Source organism: Cololabis saira, chromosome 15 (assembly GCF_033807715.1).
Source record: "Cololabis saira isolate AMF1-May2022 chromosome 15, fColSai1.1, whole genome shotgun sequence".
NCBI lineage: Eukaryota > Metazoa > Chordata > Actinopteri > Beloniformes > Belonidae > Cololabis > Cololabis saira.
The window spans coordinates 23,294,024-23,306,031 of NC_084601.1; the positions used below are offsets into that span (position 1 = coordinate 23,294,024).

At 47.0% G+C, this 12,008-nt stretch overlaps 1 protein-coding gene across 2 annotated transcripts in view; it reads left to right on the top strand.

The window, feature by feature from the left end:
* LOC133460514 (four and a half LIM domains protein 3-like) overlaps window positions 1-8,214 on the top strand; it is a 32,526-nt gene extending 24,312 nt beyond the window's left edge. For both annotated transcript variants that reach the window (XM_061741106.1, XM_061741107.1), the window contains exons 3-6: window positions 2,138-2,312; window positions 4,340-4,509; window positions 6,138-6,324; window positions 7,831-8,214. In XM_061741106.1, coding sequence (XP_061597090.1) covers window positions 2,138-2,312; window positions 4,340-4,509; window positions 6,138-6,324; window positions 7,831-7,982 — 684 coding nt within the window. In that variant the 3' untranslated portion in view covers window positions 7,983-8,214. The remainder of the gene's footprint in view (window positions 1-2,137; window positions 2,313-4,339; window positions 4,510-6,137; window positions 6,325-7,830) is intronic.
* The last annotated feature ends 3,794 nt before the right edge of the window (window positions 8,215-12,008 follow it).

Below are 12,008 nucleotides of genomic sequence, written 5' to 3' on the forward strand. Positions count from 1 at the left end.
TGAATTATTGAAATAAATGAACCTTTACACCATATTCTAGTTGAATTATTGAAACAAATTAACTTCTACACCATATTCTAGTTGAATTATTGAAATAAATTAACTTTTACACCATATTCTAGTTGAATTATTGAAATAAATTAACTTTTACACCATATTCTAGTTGAATTATTGAAATAAATGAACCTTTACACCATATTCTAGTTGAATTATTGAAACAAATTAACTTTTACACCATATTCTAGTTGAATTATTGAAATAAATTAACTTTTACACCATATTTTAGTTGAATTATTGAAATAAATTAACTTTTACACCATATTCTAGTTGAATTATTGAAATAAATTAACCTTTACACCATATTCTAGTTGAATTATTGAAATAAATTAACTTTTACACCATATTCTAGTTGAATTATTGAAATAAATTAACTTTTACACCATATTCTAGTTGAATTATTGAAATAAATTAACTTTTACACCATATTCTAGTTGAATTATTGAAATAAATTAACTTTTACACCATATTCTAGTTGAATTATTGAAATAAATTAACTTTTACACCATATTCTAGTTGAATTATTGAAATAAATTAACCTTTACACCATATTCTAGTTGAATTATTGAAACAAATTAACTTTTACACCATATTCTAGTTGAATTATTGAAATAAATTAACTTTTACACCATATTCTAGTTGAATTATTGAAATAAATTAACTTTTACACCATATTCTAGTTGAATTATTGAAATAAATTAACTTTTACACCATATTCTAGTTGAATTATTGAAATAAATTAACTTTTACACCATATTCTTCACCTGTATCTATATTATACATCTGGGCTGATGTGGACATACATAGCATAGGAGGATATTACAGTTACTAGTATGGTTGTCTGTCTGTACAGACATGCAAGTTCAATGCTATTAAAGCACTTTAAACTTTAAATCAAAGCATTTTGTTTTTTCATATAAAATAAACACTTTTTTATGCAGTTTAGAAGTTTTGGGGCTTTTTTTTGGGCTCCTGCGCTGCTGAAATCGGGTGTCCCTTATTTCTATTTCTGAAAGGTGGCAACCCTACCTCCGAGCCCACCTCATTCGTGAGAGATCCGACGTTCCTCGTTATGATGGAGGGTAGAAACGTCCTCTTCCTCTCTCTCCACATCCACCATAGATCCTTTTTAACTGCTCAGGCATTCAGGGTCTCAGTTTGAGTATCGTTTGTGCTTTTGAAACGTCCATCGGCTGCTCCTGCTTGTAAACTCTTGTTGCCATGGTTACTCATCATGACAGCTGTCAAAACTAACAATGGTAATTTTCCCACGGGTAACTTTCAGTAGCTGAGCTAAGGTGGGGTGTTCCCGCCAGCCTCCAGACCTTCTGGGTCCTCCTGGGGGAAGAAGAAAACAGGTTTTGGACGCTTCTGTAGGTGTTTTGTTTTGTTTAGCGTCTAATCAAACGTGATGAAACATGACAGGAATGTCGTTGGTTGGAGTTTCAGGCCCCGTTTACATGTAGCAAAAACGGTGGTGTTTTCATGCATTTTGGCCGTTCGTTTACACGAAAACGAAGCTCAAAGTCACCAAAAACGATAATTTCTGAAAACTCCGGCCAAAGTGGAGATTTGCAAAAACCCCGTCTCCACGTTTGCTTGTAAACAGAGGGAAACTGACATTTAGTCTTCAGAACGACACATTATGCGACAGAAACGTCACCAGCGTGATTTGTGTGACCTGTGTTTACAATTTGTTTGGCCACCGTCAATATTTTCCTGTATTTTACTTGTTTTATATTCTAACGTCACACTTAAAAGTAACTCCAATTCTCTGTCACTCCAAACGAAAGACTCTCGTTCATCTTGGAAGTAACTGGAAGTTACTCGTGTCATTTGTTGATGTTTTTTTCCAGGATTGCGATTAGCTAGCATGACTTTATGCTTCTCGTTACACTGCCCCCTGTAGGTTTGGCTGCTCATATCACACCTTAACAGCGTATTGATGCGGGTTTGTGTAAATGATGGTATTTTTGAAAACGTAGAGGGGGAAATATCCGTTTTTGTAAATACCCGGCTATGTGTAAACGTAACCTCAGTCACAGATGTGAATGCTGACGGGTTTTGTGTGGTCCTGCAGGAGCTGGCCTACGAGGACCGGTTCTACCACGAGCACTGCTTCCGCTGCCTGCGCTGCGAGCGCTCGCTGGCCGACGAGTCCTTCACCAGCCAGGACGGCGGTCTGGTCTGCAGCGACTGCTACTGCAGCGAGTTCTCCTCCAAGTGTGCGGCCTGCGACAAGACCGTCATGCCAGGTACAGATCAAATCAAATCAAATCAAACTTTATTTGTATTGCGCTTTTCATACAAGTAAAAAATGCAACACAAAGCGCTTTACATAAAACTTAATAAATCCCCCCCCACACGCACACAGTCAGGCGCAAGCACACTACAGTTCACACAAGTATATGAGCACTGAGGATCCAGGTGAGGAAACGGTATCAGGGAGCCACCCAGGCCAGGAGGTCTCATAGCCCGCAGCTACATGGGGGGCCTACACAGAGACCATCCCGGCCCGGACGGATAGAGGAGTCCACACCACAGCGGTGAAGCCGTGGTGCAGAGCTCCACACCCATCCAGACCAGAACCACCCCCAGGACGACCCCCTGCAGGCCAGAGTCACTCCCAGCATGGAGGCTCCCCATGAGGAAACACTGGAGATAAAAGCTACAAGAAAGCAGGATACGATAGGCTAAGAAGTTAAAATACACACTAAAAGAGTTTAAAAATATAACATAAAATCCTAAAAGTAGGTCTAGAAAGCAAGACCTGCTAAAACAAACATAAGAACAACATAAAACCATAAAACCATAAAACCTAGGTTAAAACAACAACAACAGCTAGTTAAGACAAGGCTATACAAGAAAGACTAAAAGGAATCAGCTAAAAGCCAAATTAAAAAGGTGAGTGTTGAGCTTTTAAAAGCATCAACAGTCTCCGGCAGGCTGTTCCACAGACGTGGGCCGTAGTAGTGAAATGATGCCTCATGGTTATGGTTCTGACGTTGGGAATGATTAAAAGGCCGGTGCCGGAGGACCTCAGGGTCCGCCAGGGTTTATAGGGTAAAAGCAGATCAGATAGATAAGAAGGCCTGAGACCGTTAAGAGATTTAAAAACTAATAAGAGAACCTTAAAATCAATCCTGAAGCGCAATTCAGTGATTCTAAAACTGGTTTAATGTGAGCTCGCCTTCTGGTCTTCATGAGCAAACGTGCAGCTGAGTTTTGTAGTAATTGGAGGCTAGAATCCCCACCCACCACCACAGTCACATGGTCACAGATTCACGCCTGCTTACTCACAGCTGCTCCCAGAGCTGTTTGTGCCGGAGTGACGGGACTGATGAGGTTTTGTTGTCGGGGTGTGACAGCTCCGATGTGACAGAGTGATTGTTTCTGTGCTGAAAATATCTCCCGGCAGTGTTTGACGTTTGGCCCGGCAGCGGTGTCGGATGACTGGGCATTACCCGGGCCTGTGGGTTCTGTGGGACACCAGAGCTCCAGCTCTCCTCCGAGCTCAGCACACATTTTTCCTCCGTTGCAGCCAGCTTGGAAAGCTACTGCCCTCTTAACCTATTTCTTAAAAAAGCGTCCAAGTTCAAGTTCACATACGCAACGAGCCTCCGGGCTCCGTCTCGGGTCCCAGAAGTCGTAAAAGCGATGGGGGCGATTAAAGGACCCGACGCCCAGCTTTCCTGCAGCTCTGCAGCGAAGCGTGCCGTCTCTCTCACACCAGGAAAAAGACCTAAAGTAAATAATAGAGTGTGCAGCCGTGTGAAAGCTGCTTTCCTTCAGCTCGTCAGGTCGTGGCGGTGCAGGACGAGCAGTCGGCCCGGGCCGCGCTCTGAACCCTCACCTCGGCTCTGAGGAGCTCAGACATCACCCCACCTAGGGTTGCCAACTCCCTGAAAAATAAACAAGGGACACCTCATCAGCAGGGCCGGCCAACCCGATTGCCTTCACCCTTCCTGCCGTGGTGAATTTTTTTAGCCCCTTTTTTTGTGAGTCAAAGGCCATGACTGTAGGCTACAGTTGTAGTAAAACAGAAAAAAATAACTTATGAACTCAACAGCTCAATGCCATTTTTCCATTTGCATTTTATGGCTATTTTTAGACTCTCACAGTAATACGGGACAAAGTGCCTCCCTTTTCAGCTCAATATGGGATGCGTGATTTAGTTTATAAATACGGGACGATTCCGTTTTTCAAGGGACGGTTGGCGACCCCACCCCCCCCCAGAGCGATGCTGACTGTCTCCTCCTCTCCTCCGTCGTCTCTCCGGCAGGATCCCGGATGTTGGAGTACGACGGCTCCACGTGGCACGAGGACTGCTTCGTGTGCGGCGGCTGTGAGAAGTCGATCGGCGCTGAGGCCTTCATCCCGGACCAGGGCAGCTACTACTGCGTGCCGTGCTACGAGGGCCGGTTCGCGCCGCAGTGCAGCCACTGCAAAAAGGTGAAGCAGCACTCTCGTTGCATGTGGTTCTGCCACAGGATACCAGAATATATGCGCCTTTTTCTGTAAAAACATGATAAAAGATGTGATTGTAGTGAGTCTGAGTATTAGACAAATACAATTTATCATTATTCTATTGTTTATTTGACAAACATAAGGCCAAAAAGAGAAACAATTATGTACTCAACACCAAGTACCATCCCTCACTGCTTCTGTAGGATTTGTGAGGCTCAGTTTGCTGGTGAGCTGACTGTATAAGAAGAACTGGACAAGTCCCCGCAGGTTCTTTAAGAGCACTTCTGAAGAGTCTTGTTCATCTTTCTACATGGTGCCACATTGTTAGGATGCTCCCTAACCCCAGTTTATCCAGAAATGTAAAACTGGAGGAACCAGTAGGTCCGGGCCACGCCCACATTGTTCAGTCTGCAACCTCTGGACGCGTAGTTACAATTTGTGGGAGGTGTGCGTCAGGCACGGCGTGGCGTGCGGTGCCTGACGCAGCGCAACTTGCGGCGCACGCTCGTGGTCGATTTGTTGCAGAACCATAATCCAGCCTTAAAGGTATTCTATGCAACAAATCCCTGATCCCTGATAAGCTAGCAAGATTTGAAAGAGGCACCTCTAAGCCCCGCCCATTCGGTCCGAATGAAACGGATTGGTCCAGGACCAGAGGCTTGGCAGAAAGGGAAAGAACCAATCAGATGCCTTCATTTTAAACCACGCCCCCCCGCCCTGTCCCATGCGCGCACTCGCTTCCAGCCCCCCGTGTCCACTTCCCACGGGTCCTCCTGGGCTCACAGTGTCCCAGTGTAACCCCCTCCCTCCCCTCTGCCACGGACCCCAGTATGTAGTTATTATGTAGTTATTTCCAGAGCAGCTCTGTCCCCGCTGTGTGGGTGAGCGGGGAGCAGAGCCGTTAGTCCGGGCTCCTGCTGCTGCAGGACTCTCTGCCCAGCAGCAGCAGCCCGCGGGGACACGTGAAGAGCCGCAGCAGCTCCGGCTCGGAAGCAGTATGGGGGTCCGTGGGGATGTAGGTGTCTCCATCCCGGCGAGAGCAGAGAGCGCCGGTGCGGCTGGCGGAGCGCTGCAGGGCCGTGCAGGCTCTGTTGCCACAGCTACGCCATAGGGTACGCCGTAGGGTACGCCGTAGGGTACGCCGTAGGGTACGGCGTAGCCGTGGCTCTAGAGCCTGCAGCGCACCGCCAGCCACTCTCTGCTCTCCACTCTCGCCGGGATGGAGACGCCGGTGGGCAGGATGCACGTTTGGGTGGGCACAGCCCCCCTCTGCCCCCCCTAAAACTGGCCTTGCTTACAGGTGAATGAGACATAGGGTAGTTTTGCTGTAAATGTGCTGTCCAAAATGTTTAAAAATCGCTCTCCTCTGCCTTGTTGAATCCTGCAAATGCGCATTCGTGTTTGTGGGGGCGTGGCTTTGGATGAAGCGCTCGTGGGTAGGGGCGGGGGGGGTCGCCGCTTTCAAATCTTGCTAACTCTCAGAAGTTGCATAGAATAACTTTAAACCACAACTTTGTATCTCCCCTGAGAAAACATTTCAATGAGCTCCTAACGAGCTCAGCCGGTGTGTTTGCTGCTTGTGGAACCAGAGCTGACCCGGTTTGTGTCCGCAGGCGCTGACTAAAGGAGGGGTGACCTACAAGGACGAGGTGTGGCACAAGGAGTGCTTCCTCTGCACGGGCTGCAAGGCGCCGCTAGCCGGCCAGCCCTTCACCTCGCAGGGCGACAGTCCGTACTGCGTCAAGTGTTTCAGCAGCCTCTACGCCAAGAAGTGTGCCGGCTGCAACACGGCCATCACAGGTCAGTGCACCCGGAACCAGAACTTCCTGTCTGGCGTAGCGACTGCCAGACAGGTTCAGGACGTCTGAGTCACAACTGTGTCTTTGTTGTATCAAACAGCTGTCACCAAACATGAGCTCATTCTTTTGGAGATAGTTGGTCAGGTTATGTTGTTAACTGATATTCTAATGGTACTTTTCCACTAGTACCTACTCAACTCGACTCGACTCGCCTCGGTTTGGTTCTTTTCCACTAGGGGTCTAACGTGCCGAGTAGATACTTTTCTGCAACTACTCTGCCGAGGTTCTAAGCGGCTGAGTCCAGTGTTGTCAACTCCTCAGTAAGGAAAGTAGATATTGGCTGTCCCAAAAGTCGCTAGAAGTCGCTAAATTACGTCATCGCCTAATTTGCGTAATTGGCCATTTGCATATAACTGTAATGGACGCTGTAGGAGAGAGGAATAACGTCGTGGGAGAGACAAAAGTGAGTAAAAAACACCCTAAATATGTTTAGAACTACAAATGTACAAAAATAATTTCAACATTAACAAAATTTAATGATTTTAATGCTTTGTCTAGATCCACATTACACACATCAATTTTGTCCTGTATTGTTAAATGTTATAACAGCAAATTTAATCAAAAGATTGTTATGTAGGGTGAAATTGCTAGCTCTACAACCAACCCTCCTCCTTTATCCGGGCTTGGGACTGGCAAAGTGACCCAAAAGAAAAAAGAAACGTTTACATTTACATCCCGCTCTGCAAGCCAGCGGCGGCTTTGCGCAAGCGCATTTCATTTGCAGTCTGGACGCGGAGTGGTGAGGGTCTCCTCTCTGCTCTGCTCTGCCCACCAGATAAGTCTCCAATAACACCAGAAAAAGTCGCTAGATTTGTCGCTAGTTGCTTTTTTGAAAAAAAGTCGCTATAGGGGTCTGAAAAGTCGCTAAATCTAGCGACAAAGTCGCTAAGTTGGCAACACTGGCTGTATCTGACAACGTCACACTACAGGCCACCGATTGGTCGGGGGGTTGGAGTCAGACGTCTGATTTAGGATGTGACATCAGTGAAAGAGCAACTCTGACGGCTGTCAGAGTCCGTTTGGTGATCCAACTCTGAGGTGCAGATGTTCATAAACCTGGTGGGGGGGCGGCTTGTTTACTTGTACTGTATGAGATATCGAGCAGCTTGTGAACAGCCAGCCGAGCGACTGCAAGTCCCTGCAGAGCTCCGTTAGTCCTGGTTTCACTCGGCAAGCCTCGTTTGAGATGTTTCAGTAGCAACGTCTAATCTGAGGCTGTTTCTGGACGGATTTGATCAGGTCCAGGATTCAGGTGTCCCAGGAACCTCAGCAAGCTGAGCTAACAACGCTAACTGCTGGTAGCTGAGCTGGGGCCAGACTGAGGCTGGACTGGGGGACTGTGGGAACTCTGCTGCCATGGAAACAGCTTTAAGGCTGAAGCTGCAGGCTGCTGTGAGCTGTGGTTGATTCGGTCCTGCAGCAGCTGATGGTGTGTTTTGTCCTACAGGGTTCGGAGATGGGAAGTACGTTTCCTTCGAGGACCGGCAGTGGCACCAGCCGTGCTTCAAGTGCACGCGCTGCTCCGTGTCGCTGGTGGGCTCCGGCTTCTTCCCCGATCGCGACCAGATTCTGTGCACAGACTGCAACAGCGACGAGTGACGGTCGGGGCCGGCTCCAGCAGCACCCCGGGGAGCAGCGGCCCCGGGGACAGGAGCGGGCTAGACATCAGCCGGGCTCTGTAGCTGCAGCACCACCGATACGGACTCGGCACCTCAAACTCCCACCAGCTTCCAGTTTAATATTCACACAAACTCTGCAGAATATCTTGTGATACATGACTCTCTACATTCTTTGCATTCATATTTTGCACAAGGAATTAAAGGTATGATATGTAACAATTCTCTATTTTTGTGTTTTTATTGAATGCAGTGGCGTTGCTACTCGTCTGTCGGTGGTCTGTTCATGCCACTGTTCTTGATCGGTTCAGAAAAGATAGGTTGAGCTGTTAACTGTACAACTGTTGGCTGCGACTGGTTCTGGTTGGGCCCAGAAGGTTCTGAGGACAGAGTTTAAAGGGGACCTATTACGGCATCTAATACCTATTTTAAACAGGCCTTGTCTTAAAAACAAGCTTTTGATTGTTTTTGCTAAATAAATTAGAAATTCTGCCTCTGATTCATGTCTTTAGCATCCCATTCTCTAACCTCATTATCTATGCAGGATTCTGAGTGGGTGGGGCTATGATAATGAGGCACTGTGCTGATTGGCTGCCTGAATGATGCGATACACCGCTACGAAAAATGGTGGAAGCTCCGGCCGGCGGAGTTAGTTGTGGGCGTGGTTTCACGCATCGCTCCCGTCGTTACGTAACTACGGGAGGAGAATCTGAACGGCTCGTAGAAGCCACATCACACTGGATGGCTCATCCGGGCAGCTGTACAGACACTGCAGAATTTTATTGCTTTCCTCCTTTTCTGAGTTGGCAGGCTGAGGGGAGACCACTTTATATATGTTAAAGCAAGAAAAAACATGTTTTTCATAATTGGTCTCCTTTAACTCGGCAGCAGCGGGCTTGGCCTGGTTGGAGGCCGCATGTGCTCCACAGCACCGTGATGTCACGTTCCACACCTGGTAACCATACTCACGTTGAACACTTTCACTTATGGCCCTTTTGCACTAGTCTCACTTCTCCTCGGTTCTACCCGCCACGGCCCCGTTTTGCGCTTTTGCATTTGGGCTGAGACGGGTAGAGCCGCTCCAAGCCGATACTATTTCTGTAACCATTTCAGTGAGGTTCTATAGCGGGCTGAGCAGGGACTATTTCCGACGTCACCACCCTCCGTGCCACGGATTGGTCGGCCGTCAGACGTTTGAATCAGGAAGCGGGAGTCAGCGCGAGAGCGACCCGCGGCTCGCAGCGATTTTATTATAAAGCGCAAAACGTCTGTTTGGTGATCCAACTCTGAGGTGCAGATGTTCATAAACCTGGTGGTGACGAGAGAATTAAAAAAGGGATGTAGACGGGCTGTTTTACTCTCAGCCGATCGCGGCTCTAGCTGATTTCTGATCAGCGCCGACATGAACAAAGTGGTTGCGCAATCGAGTACGTCACAGCAGCTTCACCCCAACCTGCCCACTTCTCACCTGGCTGTGGAAAAACAAACGGGTAGAAGCGGGTAAAGGCGTGACGAGCCGAGTCGGGCCGAGTAAGTCCTAGTGCAAAAGTGCCAATACATAAACTCTGGGCCCCTGCCTTCCCAAGATGCTTCAGTCTCTACAAAAGATAAATGGGATCAGTGATGCGCTGCTATCTGGGCTAACTGGAGGACGACTGTCGGCCCCGACACCGTGAACAGACTCCTACAGCTAGAGACACCATCTTGGTCTTCACCCTTTCCTGAGCCAGGTTCAGTTGTTTCGCCCATTTGTCGGTTTTTGGATCAACTGTGGTCGGAGTCACGTCTCCCTCCACAGCTGAAAAAATAGGATCAAGATAATATTAAACTGTTGTAGCAGCTTGTTTCCTTAAAAAGATTCCCAAACAGATGTTTGTGTGGCATCATGGGAAGGCTTCCCCTGACATAAACATGTACAGTCCAGAACCTCTGCTCCGATCCTCCGCTGTGTTTATACGAGGCTGAGCCGGTCGGGAAGGCTGGTCCTGGTTCCGGACCTGGAACCCGGCTGTTAAAGACCCGGGCAGAAACGGAGGCGGAGAACCAGCGGCCCCCTCACTTCCTGCTCCGACCACATCACGAGATCAGCCTGAAGGGCCGGGTGCTGCCGTTATTTGCTTGGATCTTTCCCATGACTCTTCCTGGAATATGCTTGACCTTCTCTGGGACGTAGGAGTACGATCTTGTTTGGTCCCAGGAGGAGGAGGAGGAGGGGGGGGGGACTTAGCAAATATTCAAGATTTCATGTCATCGCTCTCAGAGGGGGACTCGGATGGACCGGAGGGGGGCGGCAGCAGGAAGTGCGACGCTGGCGAACGCGGCGCAGAGGAAGAGCGGGGCCTTGGCTCAGTCGGGGTCCCACAGCTCAAATACGCTCAAGTTCAAATACGCAACATCCCTTCAGAGGAGACACATCAGTGAGCTTTTTAATAAAGGTTTTGAGGGGAACACATGTCTAACATCCGGAAACATTAAAGGTCCTAATGAAATATCTGTGATTTAATTTATTTTAATCAAAATCTAAATAAATATGATCAGACTTAATGAATGAATGGTTTATTTCGGACAGAATACATTGAGACATTTACATGTTCATTTCACAAATAAAATAAAAGGTAATTAGAAATGTCCGAAAAAGGAGTAGGCTGAAGCCAAGGGCTTATTATAGCCTATCCTGTGCAGTGTATATCATTCACACAATATGGCATCTGGTGGATGATAATACACAAATAAGAAAAGAAATATATAAAAAGAAAACAAAGAGAAACTGTCATTGCATTATATTATATAAAAATAGTAATACCAATAATGCAAAAAGGGGTATATAGTGGTGCTATTTTCATGTTAATCTATAATAGGCTATACCAAAATAATTAACAGATTTCTTTATAACTGTTTATCGTTTTATATTTAAATTTTTTTTGAAAACATAAATTGAGGTCCACATTCTTAAATCCTTATCACAGCAATTCCACAATTTGAAACCTTTCACGGAAACACAGTTTTTACTTAATAATCAAGTGCAAAGAACCTGCAGTTCCTCTACTGACCACCAGGGTCTGGATCCAGACCTGCATGTCCTCGGTAACGTTACTCAGACCTCCACCAGGTCCAGCTCTGACAAGCACGTGTGGTCAAATGTCCAGATCACAGACCATCATCCCTCCACCACCGTGCTGGACAGATATCCTCCAACCGTGGTTCTGGACATGAAGACCAAACGTCTCCACGTTGAACTCGTGTCCAGAGGACACTGATCCAAAGGTCTGCAGGTCTGTTCAGATCCACGTTTGTGGATCTCAGTCCTGCTTCCATGTTGTTTTTGGACAGAAGAGGTTCTCTCCTGGAAACTCTTCCAAGCAAACCTCACTGACCTCCTGGACTTCAACACCCGATACTCGGGGAGGTCTGTGGGCTCTGACCAGGATCTCCTGGGCCGTTTTTAGGAGATACCTTTGCTGGAATATTCACACACGGGAGGATTGATTTTTTACTTGTGAATAATCCTCCTCGCTGTGGAACATTAAACTCCAAGTACTTGGGAAATGGTTCCACGGCCCGTTCCAGCAACAAGTCGTTACTGGTGTCGCTCCAACACCCGAATGCTCTGGACCGGCGGACCGCAGAAACATCGGCATTCCTGGCGGTCCGCACACCTGCTGATGACCAGCTCATCCAAATAACTAAATCTGCCTATTACCACCTGAAAAACATTGCTAGAATTAAGGGGGTTCTGTCTAAACAAGAAATGGAAAAACATATTCATGCATTCATTTTCAGTAGGTTGGATTATTGCAATGGCATCTTTACAGGCCTTAACAAGAAATCTATCAGGCAGCTGCAGCTGATCCAGAACGCTGCTGCCAGAGTCCTTACAAACACCAGGAAACTGGACCACATTACACCGGTCATGAAATCACTACACTGGCTTCCAGTGAGTCAAAGGATAGAGTTTAAAATCTTACTGCTGGTCTACAAAGACCTGAATGATCTTGGACCAAAATACATG